This window comes from Triticum urartu, chromosome 1 (assembly GCF_003073215.2).
Source record: "Triticum urartu cultivar G1812 chromosome 1, Tu2.1, whole genome shotgun sequence".
Lineage (NCBI taxonomy): Eukaryota > Viridiplantae > Streptophyta > Magnoliopsida > Poales > Poaceae > Triticum > Triticum urartu.
The window spans coordinates 163,785,604-163,808,734 of NC_053022.1; the positions used below are offsets into that span (position 1 = coordinate 163,785,604).

Below are 23,131 nucleotides of genomic sequence, written 5' to 3' on the forward strand. Positions count from 1 at the left end.
CATACCCACAGATACTTGAGGTGACATTGGAGTATCTAGGTGACATTAGGGTTTTGATTGATTTGTGTCTTAAGGTGTTATTCTAGTACGAACTCCAGGGCTGTTTGTGACACTTATAGGAATAGCCCAACGGATTGATTGGAAAGAATAACTTTGAGGTGGTTTCGTACCCTACCATAATCTCTTCGTTCGGTCTCCGCTATTAGTGACTTTGAAGTGACTCTTTGTTGCATGTGGAGGGATAGTTATACGATCCAATTATGTTATTATTGTTGAGAGGACTTACAGTAGTGAAAGTATAAACCCTAGGCCTTGTTTCAACGCATTGCAATACCGTTTACGCTCACTTTTATCGTTAGTTACCTTGCTGTTTTTATATTTTCAGATTACAAATACCCATATCTACTATCCATATACCACTTGTATCGCCATCTCTTCGCCGAACTAGTGCACCTATACAATTTACCATTGTATTGAGTGTGTTGGGGACACAAGAGACTCTTTGTTATTTGGTTGCAGGGTTACTTGAGAGAGACCATCTTCATCCTACGCCTCCTACAGATTGATAAACCTTAGGTCATCCACTTGAGGAAAATTTGTTATTGTCCTACAAACCTCTGCACTTGGAGGCCCAACAACGTCTATAAGAAGAAGGTTGTGTAGTAGACATCAATTGTCTTCACCAAGCTCACTGGTTCTATTTCCTCAACTCTTTCATTTCTTCATAACTGTGTTGAGTGCTTATTCGTATCTGTGTTTGAAGATTTTGACTGAAGACTTTCTCAATTTTCTCAGTTCAATTTCTTCAGTCTGTTTGTCTTCATCCTGTATTATTCTGTGTTTACGCTTTTTGTACTCTGTGACTGTCTTCATTTCATCATGATGACTATGCTTGTGTTCTGTTATGTTTATTTATGAGTACTTATTCCGCTGCTAGTAGTTCTTCGCTAAGGAATTTCCTCACCTGTAAATTCCTTAGTGAAAAAATCATAAAAATCGCCTATTCACCCCCCTCTAGTCGATATAACGCACTTTCAAAACAATAACGATCAGGTACAACAACATAGAATGAGGAAATGAAAGGGTTGAGGAGAGAGAACCAGTTAGCTCGGTGAAGACAATGATTTGGTAGACCAGTTCCAACTGCCGTGACAGTTGTACGTTTGGTTGGAGCGGCTAGGTATTCAAACCTGATGACACACAGTCCCGGACACATAGTCCTCACCATATTCTCCTTGAACTAAGGTCACACAGACCTCGTCCAATCACTCGCGGCAAGTCTCCAGGTGACTTCCAAACCTTCACAGACTTGGTCACTCGGCGATCCACAATTTCCTCTTGGATCCTCTAGACCATGACGCCTGACCGTCTGGAGGATGCACAGTCCTCAAAGGTAACAAGCGTCAGTTCCACACAGGAACAATCTCTTCAGTGATGCTCAATCACTTGGGTTCTTAAGTGTTTGGTTTGGGGTTTTGGGTTTTTCCTCACTTGATGATTTTCGCTCAAAGTCCTCGGAGGATGGGATGCTCTCAATGACAAGTGTCAGTTTCTCGCGGAGCAGCCAACCAACTAGTGGTTCTAGGGGGCGGCTATTTATAGCCTAGGGAGCAGTCCGACATGATAAGACATAAATGCCCTTCAATGATATGACCATTAGGTGGGTAGATATTTTAGGATAGCTGGCGCATAGCACAACAACGGCCGGAAATTTGAGCTCTCAAATTCCTCAGGGCTATCATGTTCCTCACTTGTAGGCAATCCGCACTGGCGAATTCCTAACTCCTCAGTCAGAACAAATTTCTCAGAGACCAGAAGAACTTCATCTCTATCACTGAAGAAATTGACCGACCTGTATGAAATTTCCAATGGCTTCACTCGAAGGGATTGGTAGGTGTAGGATTTTGAGTTGAGCATCACCTGGGAACTTTTCCGTAGTTTTACCTCGACCCCTTTAACAATACGGTGTTTCCTATGACTCAAGAAAGAGAAAATGAAACTTCAAAAACAAAAGTCTTCACGCTTCATATTCCTCGCATGAATATCAAGTCTTCACGGTCACACCAACTTCTTCACTTTCAAAGTCTTCAGAAAACCAAAGTCTTCAGTTGAAGACATTCATTTTTAGGGGTCGACTTTCTCTGTAAATATCAAACTCCTCATAGACTTATAGACCTGTGTACACTCACAAGCACATTAGTCCCTTAACCTATAAGTCTTCAATACTCTAAAATTACTAAGGGGCACTAGATGCACTTACAATTGCCGACCACCACCACAACCCTCTCCTCCTCGCCATCTCCCATGCCCCTTCCAAGTTATCCCGAATTACATTCATGGTGATCTATAAAAAAATAAACAAAATTGATACTCCAAAAATAATTCTTAAAGACCATTTTTTCAAAGCACAATAAGTATTATTTCTTCAAATGTTTTGGATGTAGGTTGAACAGTTGAACGCTTTTGTTTTTAAAACATATTCTTTTATCTATCTATACCTACTATTAAAGGAAGGTAATATTCTCGGTTTGGTTTAGTCTGCCACTTTGATTTTCGTGTGTCATTATTTACGTCAAATTTCGTCTACGTTCATTATCCTGCCTCCTTACTCGCCCAGTTTAAACTGATTGGAAACGATTCAAGCCAACGAGGCAGGAAGCCCATCTAGCGGTAGCAGGCCAGTCTTTTTTTTTCCGAGCTAACAGTAACAACTTAGCCGGTCGTGATTGGAGACAACCAGCCCTTCTTTTCTAACGAGCTAGCGGTAGCAGCCCCAACCCTACCGATAGATTGAAGGCAGCCAAGCCAGCACGCATACACACGTAATCAGTTTTAGCAAAATTCATTGTCTAAAGAGAATTAAATAATCCCATCATGCTTTCTTACATTGAATCGTGTCTGTTTATATAAGGCATTAACTTGCTAGGTACGAGCAATCAGCAAGCTGATTTGAGAATCATTTACCAGATGATAAGGCGTGGAGGCAGACTGCAATCAAATTTCTGGACATCGGTTATGGCCAAATTTATCTGGATTCATGATAAGTGTGCATGTTGCACACAAAGAAATTAAGTCTGCATTCGGTCCGGTGGTGAACTAATTAAACTTGATTCAGGACATGCATGCATATGATGCACAAGAAGGAATTAACTCTGAATACCCGGTACTGGGCTAACTAGGTGCTATGGGAATTATGAGATGTATAATTACAATATTGAAAGCAAGAATTGCACGTCATCATTAATTGGACATTGTGAGAGGGAGTAAAATCTGAATTCCAAGGAAAGACAAGAGATGAAATCTCCTGGATTTTAATGGAAGGAAAAATCATGCATATAGAGAGATTAAATCTGGATTGGGCTAAGGGCACTTTAAACACATTATATATACTTATTTAGATTTAGATACTCCTTCTCTTTTCCCTCTAAAGCGTGTAGTAGCTTCTCAACGAACATTGTTCGAAAGCTGTTTCTCATCAAATTTAATTACACTTTAATAATTTTTTTCCAATGCAATGCATGGATATTTATGCTAGTTTTGCCTCTATTTACCATTCACCCGGATACTTGTGAGCTCTAGAGATGAAATAATATTCAAAGAAACCTATCATTTTTTTTAGCATCAGTTCAGACACAAGCGCTCATATACACGCGCATACACTCACCTCTATGAACGCACACACGCACACTCTACCCCTATGAGCACCTCCGAAAGACGGAACCGTCATATCATCTTAAGATTTACGAAGACATAGTAGGCGCCTCGTCGTTGACGGAAACGTCTCCTCCCACTGAATACACATAGCCGAAAATCCTAAAATAAATTCAGGAATAAATGCGAGCATTATGATTTGAACCCTGATGGGCTGAGGATATCATGGTCCCTCTAACCATCCAACTACAGATTGGTTCCAAACCTATCGATATTTGTTACATTTGAGATGACTCACATACTTTGTCAAATAAACAATTCTTGAATCAATGTATTTCAATGTTTCGTGCAACGCATGGGCATCTTACTAGTATATATATATATATATATATATATATATATATATATATATATATATATATATATACTAAAGTACCCGTTTTTCTTCGGGTGCATAAACGCGAAAGTAAGAACAGACGAACACCACAGGGAGTCAAAAGCACAAATAAAACAAAATAAATAACCTTTTCAATCAAAAAAGTAAAACGAAATCTTCTACTCAGCTTCGTTTCCACGCGCAGGAAACCCTAGAAATCCCCCCACCCGATTCCTCTCGCCAGGATCCCCCAACCCTTCCTCGCCCCCGGAGGCCCGAGCCGTAGTTCCCGACCCCCCAGTCGCCCAATTTCGCCGCAGCCCGATCCCCGGAGTCCCGCTCCCTTCTTCTATCCATTTGGGCGGGCCGCCGGAAAGCGACTCGGGATGGTGTTCTACTTCAAGGCGCGGCCCGACGCCGGTGACTACACCATCTTCATGGGGCTCGACAAGCATGAGAACGAGGACCTCATCAAGTACGGCTTCCCCGAGGACATCTGGTAATCGCCCTTTCATTCTACCCAGACCTTTTCTTTTTCCTGTCATTATGTGCTATTTCTTTGTGCGTCTTGAATCGATGCCGTAGTGACGGAAGAATGAAGAATTCATGGAGTACGGGACAAGGACATTTCTCTGGTTTGCAGAGTAGGTTTCTAGATGGGAGTTGGTTGTTAGTTCACGAAAGTTTGCTTATGGTTAGCAGCTGTTTCCTCATTGATGATACCAGATCAGGATATTGTCGTCTGTTTTGATGCTGCTTTCAGATGCATAGCTTGAATGAGCAGTAGTCGATTTTTTTCAAAGGAGATATGCTTGATTTCTGTCAGAAATTATTGTTAGTTAACTGTGAAATGCTGTGCCAGTGAGTTTCGTATAATGGATTAATGGGTGTTCTTCATTGATGTCACCATGAACAATAATCACGGTGAGGTTAATATGTTGGAACTTAGAATCATAGTGCCATCTTTTTCACTGTGAATTGGGTTCACGGTTCATCACTTCATAAAAGGGTAGTTTGTTAGTTCGTTTCACGATCCAATTAAATTTGGTTCAAGATATAACAATATATATTAACATACGAGCAAAAATAATCCATGTCATCTTGCTCCCACCCCTGAGCATAAGCCCTTATGAGCTCACCACTTCTTATTCCATCCTCCCATCTCCTCACCCATAAATTAAAGACCCCACCACCAAATTTCTCCTCCGCAGCCTGCTGGTCCTGCTTTAAGCCTCCGCTTGTGCAACTAAACCTTTGCTCCTCCTCAACAATTATAGCTGTGGACATGGTCAAGACACAGACTGTGCTTTAGCGTTGTTTGGTTGCCCATGTATTGCGTGAGCAGGCTGGCAGGATGCAGTGAGACACCCTGTTTGGAATTTTGATGCCTGCTTATGTCCTTGGGTCTGTCCAGCATGATGTAAATGGTCCTGGCTCCAGGGAAACACATTTCATTGTGTTTCCCCTGGCTCGGTGCACGGGGGCGTCAGTGTTAGAGGTTAGCCCCTACTGGTTCAAGCCAATCTTATGCAGACACATACTCCCTATGTCATCAACAAAAGGAGCTTCCTGCCTCAGCATGTCTCATACACATAGGCCACCAAACACAGGCACCTCCATGGACTCAACGTCCGAGTCTGTCCTGGGAAATCTAGGTTGAGCACATCCTATATACTTAAGTAGTTGATTCCCACAACTTCTGTTTGTCACAAAATGCACACATGCCATCTCATCAACCCCACTACTTTTATTTCTCTTAACATCCATGTGAAATGCTACTTTTACTATTTCTCTCAACATGCACACATCCCACTTCATCAACCCCACTGCTTTTATTTCTCTCAACATGCATGATAAATACTACTCATATTGTATAAATATTTTTACAACTATATAATGATCAAATGCACTAAATCATATGTATTTGTAACTTAATTGTTATATTAAAATTTCAGACAATCAAATCTCATCAAAACAATATATTGCAACCACTTCTGGCAGCAACATGTGGGGTATCTCTAGTTGTTAATGTTATGGGTAACTAGTAGCTGCTTGGTCGGGTGCAGAGTAGCGAGTAATCGGTGCATCGGCTGATTAACTGATTTATCGGTCGACCATTGATCGGTGGGTTAAGTTAACTAATGGTAAACCAACACTTAGCATCCTACTTTCATACAACACATTGGATAGAGGAAAGGAGGAAACGCGACCAGATTCCGCGGGGGGGGGGGGGGGGGGGGGGGGGGGGCGGCTTTGCGAGACGCTCAATGTGAGCAGGAAGAGTCAACGGTGTTCGAGGGGAGTGGAGGCAAAGCATGGCGACTTGGGGAGGCGGCCGAGACAATAGATGCGTAGATCAGAGGCCCTTGGTTGGAGGCAAGGCACGCAGCTGCCAACGATTCCGACCAACGAGATGCTTCACTATTACTTGGTCTGACACCTGATTAAGCAGCTTGTCAGACCAATTAATTGCCTCAGCCAGTAGATACGTTGAATGGACCTATTTGTATCGGCCACCCTCCGAGTACGGATTAACTGGCTGATTAACTTATATGTCGGCCGATATTTTGAACAGTACCTGAGCGGCAATGCACGAATAACTCATTGGAGAGGAATGGTTTCCTGCCTTGAATATGGATCCTACAGACAATGCGGGGCCGGGTGTGACTTGGCCACTCCTCCTCCTTGGCATCCGGGAAATCTTGTCCCTTTGTTTGTCCTAGGTTACACCTAAACTATGTCATGGTATCATACTTGTATTGCAATATGATGTTGTGATTCTAGTACAATTTTGACAAGTATCTGTGGGTTTTACTAAATTTTACTAAAAGTTCCCAATACTCTGCTGATAGGTACTGAATTGAAACCGCTCGAATTGAAGCAGAATAACATCTCAATGTGAACCCCTTAAACTCTAAAATCAGTTCACTGCAATGGTTCTTCTCTGCTCTACTCCTCCAATTCCACAATCGTTGGCCACTCCTACTCTCTGCCTGACATGCTCCTGCCCCATCTGATGCAATCACCTCTAACCCAATAGATATCTGATTTATCAATAGATATACTTGTGTCTCCACATTCAGTATTAATAAGCTACTCTAATGAATCTACTGAGCAGCAAAGGTTCATACATAATTTACTTTCTGTGTTTTCAACTCTGATGCTTGCCCCGTACACATCATGAGAGAAATAAAATTTGTAACTATCAACCCAAAGCATACTTGAGTGCTTGCGGAATTTTATTTGATAATTCTTTTTTATGCATTTTCTGAGACTCCGCTCCATTGTTAGGCGCACAACCTTTCATATAGGTAGCATGGTAAGTAAGAATGTAAGATTAGCAATTTCTCGCATATATATAATAATGATGTTTTGAAGGGGTGCATGGGGGCTTTGGCTATTGCAGTAGGAATCAAGAAGGAGAGGATGTCTTAAGCTTCACTCTAGCCTACGACATGATGGTAGCTAACACCCCCTTTAAAAGAGAGAAGCCCATCTAGTGTCTTTTAGTAGTGGTCAACACTCTAGCCTGATTGATTTCGTCCTCTTGAGAAGAGAAGACAGGTGTGCTTGCCTAGATTGTAAGGTGGTACCTGGAGATAGTGTTGTCCCTCAATCTAGGTGATAGAGTTGGTGCTGCACCGATTGAAGAAATTTGTCCAACATCGTCTGAGATGGTTTGGGCATATACAACGCAGGCCTCCAGAAGCGCCAGTGCATAGCAGACGGTTAAAGCATGTTAATAATGTCAAGAGAGGTCAGGGTAGACCAAACTTGACATAGGAGGAGTCTGTTAAGAGATATCTGAAGGACTGGAATATCACCAAAGAACTAGCCATGGACAGGGGTGCGTGTTAGTTAGCTAACAATGTGCCAAAACCATGAGTTGGTTTCGAGATTCCTATGGGTTTCAACTCTAGCCTACCCCAACTTGTTTGGGACTAGAAAGCTTTGTTGTAGTATGAATTGGTAATCTTCAGTTTGTACTGTGCTATTTGAAATACTAACCGCCTGACTGCAAACATAGTTAGTTTTTAGCTGTTTTTTGGAAATGATGGAATGTGATCAGCTGCATCTGTGTTTTTGTTCAGGGCACGTCAAGTGCCAAGCAACACAACTAAAATTTATTTAGATGCGATTTTTAAGTGGGATACTCTTGTAAATTTCTTTCCAGTCATGTAGAATCGTTTTATCATGCTTTGAGCCTCGAACAACTTTTGTTGAACACAGGTTCCATGTAGATAAGATGTCCTCTGCTCATGTATATGTGAGACTGAATAAAGGTCAAACAATGGATGACATAAGTGAAGGTTTGCTGGAAGATTGTGCCCAGCTTGTTAAAGCGAACTCCATTCAAGGTTGGATAAATTAACTGAGGAGACTTTGTTATTTCACATGAATTTGTTGCTTTACCTTTGCTTGTTTTCATTTACCGACACACATCTAATTGTCTTGTTTATTCATTATAGGTAATAAGGTGAATAATGTTGATGTGGTTTATACACCATGGTACAATCTGAAGAAGACACCATCCATGGATGTGGGTCAAGTTGGCTTTCACAACTCTAAATTGGTGAGAAGTCATAATTTTCCCTAGGTCCTTGTTGTTATGACCGGCATATTAGGGGCTTAGCCCAGTGGGCTGTGGCCCAAGTTATCTTATCGTTATTAGGGGCTTAGCCCAATTATCTTATCGTTATTAGGGTTGTTTGCTTAGGAGTCAAGTAAACCTCTCTATATAAGGAGAGGAGATGTATCGATCTAATCAAGCAAGAAGCAATCAGCATTTGCTCGTCTTCCCTTAGGGAGACGGGAGACCTAACCCTAGCCGCCTCTTGCGCCGTCGCCGCCTCTTCTCCACCATGCAAGGACGGCGCCCAGCCGCCGGCCGCCGCGCCCTCGACCTCGTCTTCCTCCATCTTTCCCCTACAATCTCCGCCCTAGAACCAGCAGAACCCTAGCTCCTAACACCTTGGTATCAGGTAGCTCAGTTCCGATCATGTCTTCGCCGCCGCCCATCCCGTCGCTTCCGCTGCCGAACGTCACCACCGCGCCGCTGCCCTCCCTGTCCGCGCTGTTGGCTGCATCCTCCGGCGCTGCCACCACCCAGATGATGGCGCGCTCCACCGCACCATCGGCTGCCGTCTACTCCCTGACGGAGATCACCGGGGTCCTCAACGATCTCGTCACCGCCGTCCAGGGGATACAGCTATACCTAGCCGGCCCCTACGGGCCGCCGGCCGCCGCGACCGGGCCAGCTGCCCTGCCGTGGTATTCGGCACCCGCAGCGCTGACCGGGCCTCTACACCACCATTGGCTGCTTCAGCCGCCGCCCGCCGTCGCGTCCCAATGGCCGCAGTGGCCGGCGCCGGCCCACGCCGCGTCACCCACGCCACCCGGGTCCTCGCCGCCACCGCCCTGGCAGCCGCTGCACCCCCGGGCCACCGCGACGCTGGTCGGGCCGCTGCAGCCCTCGCTGCAACTACAACCAGCCCCCGCCACTACCCCGATCTGGCCACAATGGTCGGCCACGGCCATCGCCGCGCCCGCCGCCTCCGCCGTTTCCAGGCAGCATCCGCCGCCCAGCACCGGGCTGACTACAACCGCGCCGACGGGCGTGCCGATTCAGCAAGTGCGGTTCCCGCCCTCGCCGTTCCAGCTTCCGGCCTGGTTGGCCGGGACGTCACCGCCGCCAGTCTAAACCGTGGCCGCGGACCAGCCGACGCCCTCCCTGCCGTACGACGGGCCCTCTGGCTCCGCGGGTTTCCACGCTGGCTTTGAGGGGCCATCGCTTTCCTGCGGACCACCTGTGCACACTGGACCAACGCCATCCTCTTCCCTGCTCCGTACCGCCGAGCCGTACACTCACAGCGGTCATGCTCAGACACCGCTGCGCTTCGCCAAGCTCGCCTTCGCCACCTACGACGGCGCCGAGGACCACCTCAACTGGCTCAACCAGTGCGAGTAGTTCTTCTGGGGGCAACGGACGCTCGCGTCGGACCGCACCTGGCTCGCCTCTTATCACCTCCGCGGCGCCGCACAGACGTGGTTCTACGCCCTCGAGCAGGACGAGGGCGGCATGCCCCCATGGGAGCGTTTTCGCGAATTCTGCCTCCTTCGATTCGGACTGCCGATAGTGGGAGCCGGCTGGCGGAGTTGGGCCGCCTCCCCTTCACCTCTACGGTGCAGGACTACACCGACCGCTTTCAGGCCCTGGCGTGGCACGCGTCCGGCGTGACGGCTCACCAGCGGGCCGGACTCTTCGTTGGCGGTCTGCCAGATCATATTCGCGTGGACGTCGAGCTGCAGGGGCCCCAGGACCTCCAGACGGCCATGTACTACGCCCGCGCGTTCGAGCGCCGCGCGATGGCCATCCAGCAGGCATCACCGTCCCGGGCCGCTGGGCCGCCACCCTGGCCGGATGTTCCCGTGCAGGGTTGGCCTGCTCAGGCTTCCACGGCACCCCTTGCCACGACCGCGGCGCGCCCGTTCCGCAGGCTCACCTCGGCCGAGCTACTCGAGCGTCGCTGCCAAGGGTTGTGCTTCAACTGCAACGAGACCTACATGCCCGGCCACGTCTGCCCTCGACTCTTCTACCTGGAGGCTGCAGACTACATTGATGAGGACGACATCGCCGCTGAGCTCGGCGACCTGGCCGCCCCAGCTGTCGCGGAGGTCTTTGACGCTGGTTGATCACCTCAAGGAGTTAAGCAAGCGCTTCCCCGCCTTACAGCTCGAGGACGAGCAGTTTGTGCAGGCGGGGAGAAGTGTTATGACTGGCATATTAGGGGCTTAGCCCAGTGGGCTGTGGCCCAAGTTATCTTATCGTTATTAGGGGCTTAGCCCAATTATCTTATCGTTATTAGGGTCGTTTGCTTAGGAGTCAAGTAAACCTCTCTATATAAGGAGAGGAGATGTATCAATCTAATCAAGCAAGAAGCAATCAGTATTTGCTCGGCTTCCCTTAGGGAGCCGGGAGACCTAACCCTAGCCGCCTCTTGCGCCGCCGCCGCCTCTTCTCCACCACGCAAGGACGGCGCCCAGCCGCCGGCCGCCGCGCCCTCGACCTCGTCTTCCTCCATCTTTCCCCTACAATCTCCGCCCTAGAACCAGCAGAACCCTAGCTCCTAACACTTGTTCACTATTTTTATGCTACACTCTTTGTATCTATCCATTCTCCTAATTTTTTATTTGACACGCGATGATTTGAATAAGTGAGTGACTGAGAACATTATTTACTTTCCCTATTAGAATTTGGAAGTTTGTGTGCCTTGTATAAATACATGAAATTTGACTAGTATGTAAGATCGCTAAGGCTATGTTTGCAGCTCAGTATTCTTTCGGAGAATATACTGTGATTTTTTTAAAACCATGGTTTCAAATACTCTGATACCCGTTTTTTGGCATGAACATGTATATTACCCTTTTTTTGCAGTATTTTTATAAAGAGGCCTCGGCCTCTTTTTTATAAACTGACTGCGGAAAACTGTGTTTTTTATAAACTGAAGTATTCATTTCCTAGGCATTGGAATACTTAGGTTTTCGATTACTATGGTTTTGGAAAACTTGTGCTGCCAAACAGGCCTAAGTATACGTCGGTCAGGGTTCCCTATTGAAAAACTATGTTTTCTTGATCTGTATGACAACCTTTGCATAATCCATGTTGTTGCCAGTTCCTAGTTGTTAGTGAGTTTCCAGTGCTTTAGGGTGGAACTGGCGCTAAGTAAATTCATTCCAGGGAATAGTTTATTTCATAAATATTGATGTTTTCATTGTATCTGAGATCTGACTATCCATTGATGAGATTTTTCTGTATTGTGGGCAATCGCTAGAATAAATTTAGTTATTTAAATGTGACTTCTTTCTGCAAGTCCTCAGTAAGTTCGTATCGTATGTGATCATTCAATCCTTCTCTGAACCACATTACGCTCTAAACAGTGTATTGATTTGTTGCCATTTCTTATTGCAACCTGCATAGGTTGTGTGTTTGGGCCCTATATACCTCTCCCATGGAACTTTATTTGAAATATACCATTTCAGTGCATTAGTTCTTGTTCAATTTTGTAATACTGAATCAGTACCAGTCATATTACCTTTAAAAGCTCACTAGCAATTTTCTTTTCTACCGGTGGATATTCTCTCTGTTAATGCACTTGGTTCTGTTGTTTACTCATGTTATTTTGTTAATTGGAAATATTTAAACCAAAGCGAATGAGTCATAGTAACTATGTCCCTAATACGGACATGTTTGCAGGTTCGGACTGTTCAAGTAGAAAAGCGAAGCAATGAGGTTGTCAATCGGTTGAACAAGACAAAGGTGGAGAGGACGCCTGACTTAAAGGGTACATGACTACTCTCTGGAATATATTTTCATGCTCATTTTAGTTACATATTTTAACACGCCTTTTGTTTTTGACTTAACGTATAATGTTTGTTTTGCACCTATAATTTTCGAGGATGCTCCAAGGGGAATGACGAACTGGTGTGCAATTTAGGCTAGACCAAGTCTTTTGCAAGTGCAGGCTAGACTGTTGTGAATTCTAAAGGTGGAACTTGCAACTAGATGGGTAGAAAAGAACGAAAATTTTAGGTATTAGAACTTGAAAATGGGTTGAAGCACCGCACAAACATTTGCCAGTTTGCTTTGGGTTATTTGTTACTCCCCCCATAAAGAAATATAAGAGCGTTTAGATCACTAAAGTAGTGATCTAAGCACACTTATATTTCTTTACAGAGGGAGTAGTTCTTAAAACAGAAAGCATGATCAACCATATATCCCGTCATGCGTGTTTTTGCTAGTTGTGATCATTTGTTGTATAAAGTATTTGCAGCCTGATGATGTCTTCTGCTGCAGCTGAAAGAGAAGCTGTGAGTGCTGCCGAAAAGGCTGAAAGAAAGTTGCAGCTTAGAGACAAAGTAAGCTATCCATCATCCCATGTGCTGCATCTCATTTTGTTCTTGAGCACTCCCTCTGTAAACTAATATCTCACTATATAGTGATCTAAACGATCTTAGTACTTGAGTATCAGGCTATTACAAGTTACTTGCCTTTAGTTTTTGTTTGCTGTAAGCACACGTGTACAGAAAACCAGTTGTCACGAAACTGTTGCCCTGTGCTGTGTTGTTAATCGGGCCCTGACCGGACAATGATGGAATAGCCTTTTATTTGGTTTCAGAAACGTAAAGAAGAGATGGAGAGGCTCGAGAAGGAGAAGCAGGCTGAAATAAGGAGTTACAAGGGCCTGATGGTCCAAGACAAGATGACTTCGAACAAGCAGGTCGCGTCTGGTAGCAAGACCCTTCAGGAACTAGAGGAGGACTTCATGTGAGGCAACAGTGTGACGAATTCGATCATCCTGCAAAAGCTCTCTTAAGAACTGATTCTGTCGAAGACAGGACAGGCATCGCCCAGCTTTCAAGACTCTTGACCTGATGATTCCAGGCGGAACCTTGACCTGTTACTGTTATGCTTCGTACTTTAATGGCATCTGTAGACCTGTTTGATGTGTTGAGACAACAGCTATGTGTGATCTAGCCGATACATGGATCGGTTAATCGTGAACCTGACATGGTAATAAAACTTATTTTCAATGATTTCTCTGCAACATTGGCTTGAATATTTTCATTCCTTAGCTGGAGCACGGTTTGGGAAGCCTTTAATTGACCTGTCACGGAAGTGAGGGCGAAGGTCTCTTTTTTGTTAGACATTAACGTGAATGAAGTGGCGCCAAGCTTCTGGCATTTTCTGCGACAAGAGAGTGTCACAAAAGTTAAAGGCAAATTCTATAGGACGGCGGTTTGACCCGTAATGTTGTATGGCGCGGAGTGTTGGCCGACTAAAAGGCGACATGTTCAACAGTTAGATGTGACGGAGATGCGTATGTTGAGATAGATGTGTGGCCACATGAGGAAGGATCGAGTCCGGAATGATGATTTACGAGATAGAGTTAGGGTAGCATCAATTAAGGAGAAGCTTGTCCAATATCATCTGAGATGGTTTGGGCATATTCAGCGCAGGCCTCCAGAAGCTCGAGTGCATAGCGGACGGCTAAAGTGTGCGGAGAATGTCAAGAAAGAACGGGGTAGACCGAATTTGACATAGAAGGAGTCTGTTAAAAGAGAGCTGAAGGATTGGAGTATCACTAAAGAGCTAGTTATGAACAGAGGTGCGTGAAAGCTTGCTATCCATATGCCAGAGCCATGAGTTGGTTGCGAGATTTTATGAGTTTCATCTCTAGCCTACCTCAACTTATTTGGGACTAAAAGCTTTGTTGTTGTATTAACGTGAAGACCCACCTATTTGAATTTGGCTATTCCAACATCTGGCAGCAGAACTTGTTACTTTCATATACTTCAGCCTCCATGTTTTCCTTTGGATTTTGAAACAGTATTACTTCCTCTGTTTGTTTTTATAAAATGTTTCAGACAGCTTGTTTTGTGCTGTTTTTAACAGTGTCTGAATGTTTAAAACATCTTATAAAAATGAACAGGGGTAGTACATGTTACAAACCGAGCGGACGGTGAAGAGCTATGCAGGAACAGAATGGGCATTGCGCCTCTTTATTGTTGCACTTATTATGAGGAAGCATCCGGCTTAATTATTGTTATGAGGAAGCAGCCTTCTATAGTTGCCTTTTGCTCTAGTAGCACTACTCTTGTAAGCCTAAAAACATACCCATGGAAACGACATACTTCCTTCTTCCATCTATATAGAGCCTAATGCAATTTTCAAAAACTTTTTAACTATTGAAAGATTAATAGTACATGACATGTATAATGTGAAAATTATATCATTGAAAGCTCTTTTCACATATGAATTTGACGATATGCTTTGTGTAAGTTGCATGTCATATATTATTGCTCTAACATTTGATCAAAGTTAACCTCGAAAAATGTATTAGACCCTATATAGATGGAAGAAGGGAGTACGATCATCAAAAGTCACCTTGCATAAGAATTTTCATTCTATTATGATATTTTTATATTATACTCCCTCTATCCTCAATACATGAGTTGCTTCACACTGTGAAGATCATCTGTTAGCAATATTGCATAACAATGGTTTCAAGACCCTACACACAAAACAACAAGTATCACAACACAAATCTACGACTCAAATCATATATTATTCAAAGGCTCTAAGAGCAACTCCAATGGGGCGACCCATTTCGTCCGCCCGCGTTCGTTTGGGTCGGCGCGGACAAAAGTGGCGGCCCAACGCGTTGACCCAAACGGACGCGTGTCCGTTTTTCGTTCGCGGGCGACCCATTCCAGGCCCAATTTTGAGCCGGATTTATGCCGGCGCGGACATAAGACGGACACACGCGTGCCTACTCCTCTCCCCGGGCCCGCCGGTCGGTGGCAGCCACCACCATTTCCCCCCATTTTCCCCAAAAACGCTCCCGCCCGCGCGCGCCCCCGCCCCCCAACCAGCCATGGAGGACGCCATCGACCTCGACGCCGCCGCCGGCCTCGCCTCCCTCGCCTCGTCCGGCGCCGTCGCCCCCTCCGGGAAAGGCAAGCCTCGTGCCCCGTGCAAGACCGCCGCGGCGACCAAGCCGAAGAAGGCGCTGACGCCCGAACAACAGGCAAGGGAGTCGGCCAAGAGGAAGGGCCGGAGGCACGCCGCGGACGCGATGGATGAGGCCGCCGCGCAGGCCGCCGCCGTCGCCGCCACACAGCAGGAGTTCACCAATGCCCGCGTGTGCACCGAGCAGAAGCATTTGACCTTTTGGACTCGTGTGCACCGCGAGTTTCATGAGCGCAAGAAGTTTCCACCTTACCAATTTGTGAGCACGCGCGGGTGGGTCTCCATTTCCAAGCGGTGGAGGGTGATCCAACAAGAGTGCAACAAGTTTTGCGCCACTTGAGAGTGTCAAGGCCCGCCCCGTGAGCGGCATCGGCATGCAAGACATGGTATGATAGCAAGAAAGCCGCCCTCTTTTGTGCCATCAAGATCATCCTTTTACGTCTTCATTTGCTATCACTTGCCCATATGCTTGCATGGAAACATTTTGTAGGCATTTCAAGCTTTGGAGGCATTCAAGGTTCAACACAATGGCAAGTGCTTCAAACTCTCTCATTGCTATCGGGTCATCAAGGACGAAGAGAAGTTCAAGACGCAATATGCCGCCCTCAAGGCACGTGGGGGGAAGAAAGCCATGGAGGATGTTGGGGAGGGCGAGCCGGCACGGCCGAGGGGGAAGACCAACTCTAAGAAGGAGGACAAGCGAGATGCGGCCACCAACACCTTGATCGTAAGCGTGAACGGCATGATTAACAAGGACTCAAGGGAGGAGGAGCGCTGTCGTTTCAAGGCGGAGCAAATGGATGCTTTCATGGAGATCCAAAGGAGGAGGCTTGATTTTGACGCCGAGAAGCAAGCCAAGATGTTCGAGCTCGAGGCGGAGAAGCAAGCCAAGATGCTAGAGATCGAGACCGCCAACGCCAAGACAAACGCGAAAGAAGTGGCTCTTGCAAGCATGATGACCGAGGTGGAGATCATGAAGGTGGATCTCAACACCGTGTCGCCAAGGAAGAGGCCGTGGTTCGAGAAGATGCAGGCCGACATGCTCAAGTTCGACGACGAGTGATCTATGGCGTCGAGGGCCATCTTTTTTGTATACTGGCAGGTGTGCCGGCATGACCACGGGAGCCGCGATGGCGTGGTCGAACTCAAGTCCCACCTTTTTTGTGTGCTGGCATGTGTGCCGGCCGGCTGGCGAGTGCGCCAACATGAACTGTGGTATTTTCTGAAGCTCGCATTGTATGCCAGCGCTGGCATGGTGCCGGCATGAGACATGGCCGCTGGCATGATCGGCCGCGGGCCTTTTTTATTTAAAAGTTGAATGCGGATATGAAATGGGTCAGCGCGTTGGGCGCACTGCCGACCCAAATGTAAAACTGGGCGGACGCCGGGCGGGCGGCCTACCCAAACGGACAAAAAGCGGATAAATGCGTCGTCCATTTGGATCGTCCCATTGAAGTTGCTCTAAAGAGCAAACATAACAAAGCTATTATAGACAGGGATGACATGACCAAACACACACTACATGAAACAACGGCAACAGATTATATCTTATTAAAGGTCAAGTTTAACAAATGGCCTAAGAGGCCTGTAAGTAAAACTACAACCCTCTCAAGGCACCAGATTGTCATCTAGGACCTCCAAACTACCGGTCGTTCTTGATTCCATGTAGAAACCATCATGGGATTGGTGGTCTCCTCTGCAACAAGTTAACTAAAATAAGGATGAGTACAAATTTACTCCACAAGACTTACTTTAGAACTATCTACCTATGCTCAAATATCAAAGGAACATGTATGTGGTGCAAAATTACCAAATTTGACTTTGGCTACCCTAAGTTACAACTTGCACTAGAGGTAGGAGAGCATACACGAGTCCATCATCTAGCTAATCAACACATCAATACACTATTGGGGCATGCGGTACACTACATTAGCGCAAAACAAAACAAAAATCTATCGTGCGAACCATGAACATGATGTGGAGATAGATCATAGGATAGGGTTTTACCACTAGATGCATAGTCACAACATCGAAAGTAGATTTGGTGATTCGGTTCATCTGAGCATTGAAGGTACAACCCCTCCACAGTATCCACGCGTGTAGGGTGGAACGCAAGGCGGTGGACTGCCTGGTCCCTCACATGACGTAGGCGTGGAAGTGGCGATGGCTAGGGTCTAACCCTTTCCAGGGTATCACCCCTACACTTATATAGAAGTACGAGGTGGGCTCAACACTTGAGGCCCATTAGAACTCTGGGTATGTTTGGTTTATGACCAAGACGAACATGCCAAAAGATTGGCTCGCCAGCGTGATTTGGCGGTCGCTTGGAACGACGCCAACATTTTGGTTCGCCCTGACCAGCCCGAGCATGCCCATGTAATTTGCGCCAGTTCGTTGGCGAACCGAGGGCGCAGAAAATGTCCACCAAAATATTGGCGCCGTAACTTCCGCTTTGTTTGTTCGGTGTTATGGAAAGCAATCAGCGTGGCCATGTAATTAATCATATTAATCCTTTTCTAACACAACTCAATACTAATAATTGTCTCTGTTGGAGATATGCCCTAGAGGCAATCATGTATGATGATATTTCCTATGTGTTTATGAATAAATATAGTCCTTGGACATTATCAATGATGTGTATCAGCAAGTACGTGACTTGTTTGTGGGACTATGCATTGTATGATGACTCTCCTAAAAGGTCCCTAGTCGAAAGGGCTGTGTGGACGCGCAACCAACTAGACTAGCATATGACACGGTCGATGACTCGGTCTCACTAGCCATGGAGCATTGGATGCTAACCGGATAATATGGACTTGGAAGGATCTGGTCGGATTCGGGGATCCGAGTCGAGATAAGGTCCGAGTCGGACAGACCCAACTATGAGACGCATCGATATGTCATCTGTGAGTCTCGTGTACAACATATGTTCTATCTCCTAAGACCTGAGCTGACGCATGTACTCGGGATGGTGACAGACTTGGTTTGGGCCGACCAAACGCTACTCCGTAACTGGGTAGTTATAAAGGTAGGTTTCGGTTTTGTCCAGAACCATGCTGCGAGACGTGGTCGAGCAAGATGGGATTTGCCCCTCCGATCAGGAGAGATATACTCTGGGTCCCTCGTGTGATCCGACCAGGATAAGCATGGCCATGCGACAAGGATTATGAGATAATCCGGTTTGTGGTCAGCATCACTGGAACGAGAAAGAGGTCGGGCTAGCACAAGGATGACAGACTCGTCTTGAGCCTGACAACATATATCGTGTGGTAAAAGGAATGAAAGTATGATGTACAGGTTCGCCTAACCAGTTTCATAGTCTGTTTGGTGTTCGGCATGCCTTGCTAGAGGCCGCTACCAATTGTGGAGTTCGGAGGTGATCCGAACTGCGACCAAGCTGGCTTGAACCTAAGGGGTCGCGCGTTTAAGGGAAGGAACCTACGAGGTCAAATCCGAGGACACTGGTCGGGTGCGATCCGAGCTGTATTCGGATTGTGGCCGAGTAGACTTATGGGCTTTAGGGTCCGTGCGAGGCTCAAGTGTTGAGCCCGCGACGGACGCCTATATAAAGTGGAGGTGCCGCACACTCACGCGGATGATCTCTTCGGCGCTGTCATTAGTTTTTGCATGTGTTGCGAATAGACACCTCCACTCGCCGCCGGTTGTGTGATCGGACCTAGCAGTCTGCCGCACGACGTTCCTCCTGCACGCGCGATTACTGTTAGAGGCGGTGCACTTGCGCCGCTCCGGCGAACCTGTACGTGGAAACCAACTACCGGCTGTACGAGGGAGATCGGACGAGGAGGAGACGATCCACGCGGACGCGCTGCCCCAACTCTTCTTCCGCTGCACGGCACTGCACGTCTAGTGGTAACGAACTGTGATCCATCTCCCGTAGCATGTTCTTGGTTGTTCTGCGCGTAGGAAAATTTAATTTGCAGTCGACGCACCCTACCGTAGAACCCAATAGTCTCGACCCAGTTCCTCTGCTTGTCTCCACTTTGTCCGATTCTTTTACCGTGATGCCAGCTTCATTAAACTGTATAAGTTCGATTAGTTGGTCATATTTATTGATTACTACTGTCACTAGAGATCTGTATGAACGAAGACATATGTGTTGGACTAATTAACTAAGTTCGGCCGTGAATTTCATGTTCTTGCATGCTCATTTTATTTTTTATATAGTTGATTAAGTTTTATTATTATTAAAAATATAAGTTTTATGTTTCTTTTTTATCAGCTCAACATTACACTAAATTAGAATCAACCAATCACTAGCAATCTAAGTTCCAAATGAATAGCAACTCAGTTCACAAGCCAAATGGAGGCCTAGTAGTTTTGACAAAAAATTGGCACATGTAAGGGCTATAAACCAAACAAGTATAACATACCAAAATTTTGGTCATGCCCGCACTTTGGTCATACCAATTTCTTGGTTGGGCTAGTTGGGGCACAAACCAAACACACCTAGATCTGTGCCTAATTCCACTCATATCCAATCCAAGTGGGTTCCTACCCCTTAAGCGTGTGACCCTATATATAGGTTCACATATACATGGATACGAATTAGATCACATCCGATTAGTTGGCAAGGGCTCCTAGTAGAACATGTCGACTCCCAAGTGTGCACAAAGTCATATTGACGAACCATGACAATGCGGCGTATGCAACATTCCTTTTGCCTCATGATATAAGAGCTCAAGGAGAATACTTACCGCCCTTGTTGGTAGCTCGACCTCTCTTCTGGAAACTGTGATACAAATTCTAGGACCAGGTTAACACTTAAACCAAGTCACATGGCCATGCTTCCCGAATCTGGTCACTCGAGAGGCCCCGAGAATATCTCGCGAAGTCGGAGGGCATATTCCATCTTGGTCGACTATGTCTCGTGACATTTTTAGGACTCACCCAAAAGCTACCTTTCTAACTACCTAGTTACAAAGCAGAATTTGATAGATCCAAAGTGAGCCGGTTCTCATTCCGAGAACATGCAAGGAACCCACGCTACCTTTGAGTCTATCTACTCATTTCAAATGAAGCGAGAGACATATATGAAACATTTATCAATTGCTCCATAACAAAAGAAAGGTTAATTATGGATTAATCCTAACTCCAATTTTAATTGATACGAACATGACATATGAATGATGTATGCATTATGCTGATCAAGATGGCATGTTTAATCGTATTATTATTATAATTAATTAGTTTGAATGAAGTCATTTAAATAATGCATTAATGCAAATCAATTAAATGCATCATTTTAAATAGTGCACACATGTATGCAAATGGCACATTAGATTCTACATGTTTTTTGAGTCAAGATTCCTATACAAGTATCGATCCGAGCTAGGGTAGAATTACTATGAATTATGAAATATGGCATGTTTTCTGTATATAATAGTCAGCCAATAATATATTGGTTGGAAAAGAGAAACATACCACTAAATAATGCATCATAGCAGATCTACACCTACTGGCTAGGCCCATCTATAGAGGTGAGCGAGAGCTGCTATCTAGCGCCCACGGGCATCAGATAAGGCGAGACGCACATTGGCAATGCCCATCAATGGAGGAAGGGGAGAGGTTGGGATGCTTACCTAGGTAAAAATGGGAGGTCCTGTTTGGCGCCTTAAGCACCCGAACAGGTAGCTGGCGCCCACGTACCCCACCTCATGGGCCGACCCAGGAACACGCATCGTAGGGAACCTATGAAAGCACGAAAAAACAACAAAAAAACTCAGACCATCCTCAAGATTTGAACTCACGTCATTATGTTCAGGTAGGAGTTTGGCTAACCACTACATCTACTCGACTATTGTGACCATAATAGCTCTAACCTTATGAGAATAATGTGGCCGCGCTATTTATTGCATAGTTCCATCTACTGTATCACTTAGTTTTTTTGATTTATTTGAATAAAAAATGTGAATTTGAAAACATTCATCATTTTTTAAGAAAAGTTCACAAACTTGAAAAAATTTCACCGATTTTTTAAAAAGATGATGAAAAAAGGAACAAAGTTAATCAAATTTGAGAAAAGTTCATCGATTTCGAAGAAAGTTCAATTAATTTGAAAAAGTTCACTGGATTACAAAAAAGTTCATTGAAATTGCAAAAAACAATGAATTTGCAAAAAGATGTTCATCAAATTTGAAAAAAAGTTCATCAGTTTTGAAAAAAGTTCATCAATTTTGTAAAAAGTTCATCGATTTGAAAAAATTCATTGAAATTGAAAAAAAAATCATGGATTTTGAAAAAAGTGCATCGAATTTGAGAAAAGTTCATCTAAAAAACACTCCATGGATTAAAAATAGACCACAAAAATTGAAACAAATTCATTGAATTTTTAAAAAAAAATTCGTCGATTTGAAGAAGAATTTCACCTATTTGCAAACAATTCGTCGAACCAGGTCAAAGAAAAAAGAAAAAGGAAAAAACAAAAAAAGGAAAATAAAGAAAGAATAAAAGATAGAAAAGGTTGTAAGTTAACACAAACTGCTTTGTGGCGGGGTGTGATACGTCTCCAATGTATCTATAATTTTTGATAGTTTGATGCTATTATATTATCAATCTTGAATGCTTTCTATGCATTTGTATGCTATTTCATATCATTTTTTGGGACTAACCTATTAACCTAGAGCCAAGTGTCAGTTCCTGTTTTTTTTTGTTTTTGGCTTTTCAGAAAATTAGTACCAAACGGAGTCCGAACACGATGAAATTTTACAGTTATTTTTTATGGACCAGAAGGGACCCTAGAAGCTTCGGTAGGAGGCTACAAGATATACGAGAGGGACACAAGCTCACCAGGCGCGCCCTGGGGGGGGGGGTAGGCGCCCCCCTTGAGCTTGTGGGCCCCTTGTAGCTCTGTTTGACCTAATTCCAACTCTACAAATTCCCAAATATTTCCAAACACAATAGAGAGCCGCCGAAACACTTTGTCCGCCACCACAAGCTTCTATTCTTCCGTGATCCCATTTGGAGGCCTATTCTGGTACTCTGCTGGAGGGGGCATCGATCACGAAGGGCTTCTACATCATCTTTGTTGCCTTCCGATGATGCATGAGTAGTTCACCACAGACCTACAGGTCCATAGCTAGTAGCTAGATGGCTTCTTCTTGCTCTTTGATCTTCAATACCATGTTCTCCTCGATCTTCTTGGAGTTCTATCTGATGTAATCTTCTTTTGTGATGTGTTTGTTGGAATCCGATGAATTGTGGGTTTATGATTGGAATATTCACTGAAAGTACTTGAGTTTTGTTGAACTTTATTATCCATGATGGTCATAGCTTTATATTTCTCTCCTATCTATCCATTTGGTTTGACCAACTAGATTGATTTATCTTCAGTGGGAGAGGTGCTTTGTAATGGGTTCAATTTTGCAGTGCTCTATATCCCAGTGATAGAAGGGGAGAAGACACGTATTTGTATTGTTTCCATTAAGGGTAAAATGACGGGGTTTATTCATGTTGATTGTGTTTACTTTGTGTACATCATGTCATCTTGCTTAAGGTGTTACTCCGTTTGTCATGAACTTAATACCATAGAAGCATGCTGGATAGCGGTCGATTGGTGG

The 23,131-nt window shown here is 45.0% G+C and overlaps 1 protein-coding gene across 1 annotated transcript; it reads left to right on the plus strand.

Annotated features, from left to right (window-relative positions):
• The first annotated feature begins 4,166 nt into the window (after positions 1 to 4,166).
• Positions 4,167 to 13,621, plus strand: LOC125552820 (coiled-coil domain-containing protein 25). Its single transcript, XM_048716513.1, has 6 exons — positions 4,167 to 4,526; positions 8,258 to 8,385; positions 8,497 to 8,600; positions 12,282 to 12,369; positions 12,882 to 12,943; positions 13,204 to 13,621. Exons 1-6 carry the CDS (start codon positions 4,414 to 4,416, stop codon positions 13,354 to 13,356), a joined length of 648 nt encoding a protein of 215 aa, XP_048572470.1. The 5' UTR covers positions 4,167 to 4,413; the 3' UTR covers positions 13,357 to 13,621.
• Positions 13,622 to 23,131: the final 9,510 nt, after the last annotated feature.

Coding starts and splice junctions, on each gene's coding strand:
- LOC125552820 (XM_048716513.1), top strand. CDS start 4,414: ATGGTGTTCTACTTCAAGGCGCGGCCCGACGCCGGTGACTACACCATC. Junction 8,601..12,281: donor GCTTTCACAACTCTAAATTG/GTGAGAAGTCAT, acceptor ACATGTTTGCAG/GTTCGGACTGTTCAAGTAGA. Junction 12,944..13,203: donor AGTTGCAGCTTAGAGACAAA/GTAAGCTATCCA, acceptor ATTTGGTTTCAG/AAACGTAAAGAAGAGATGGA.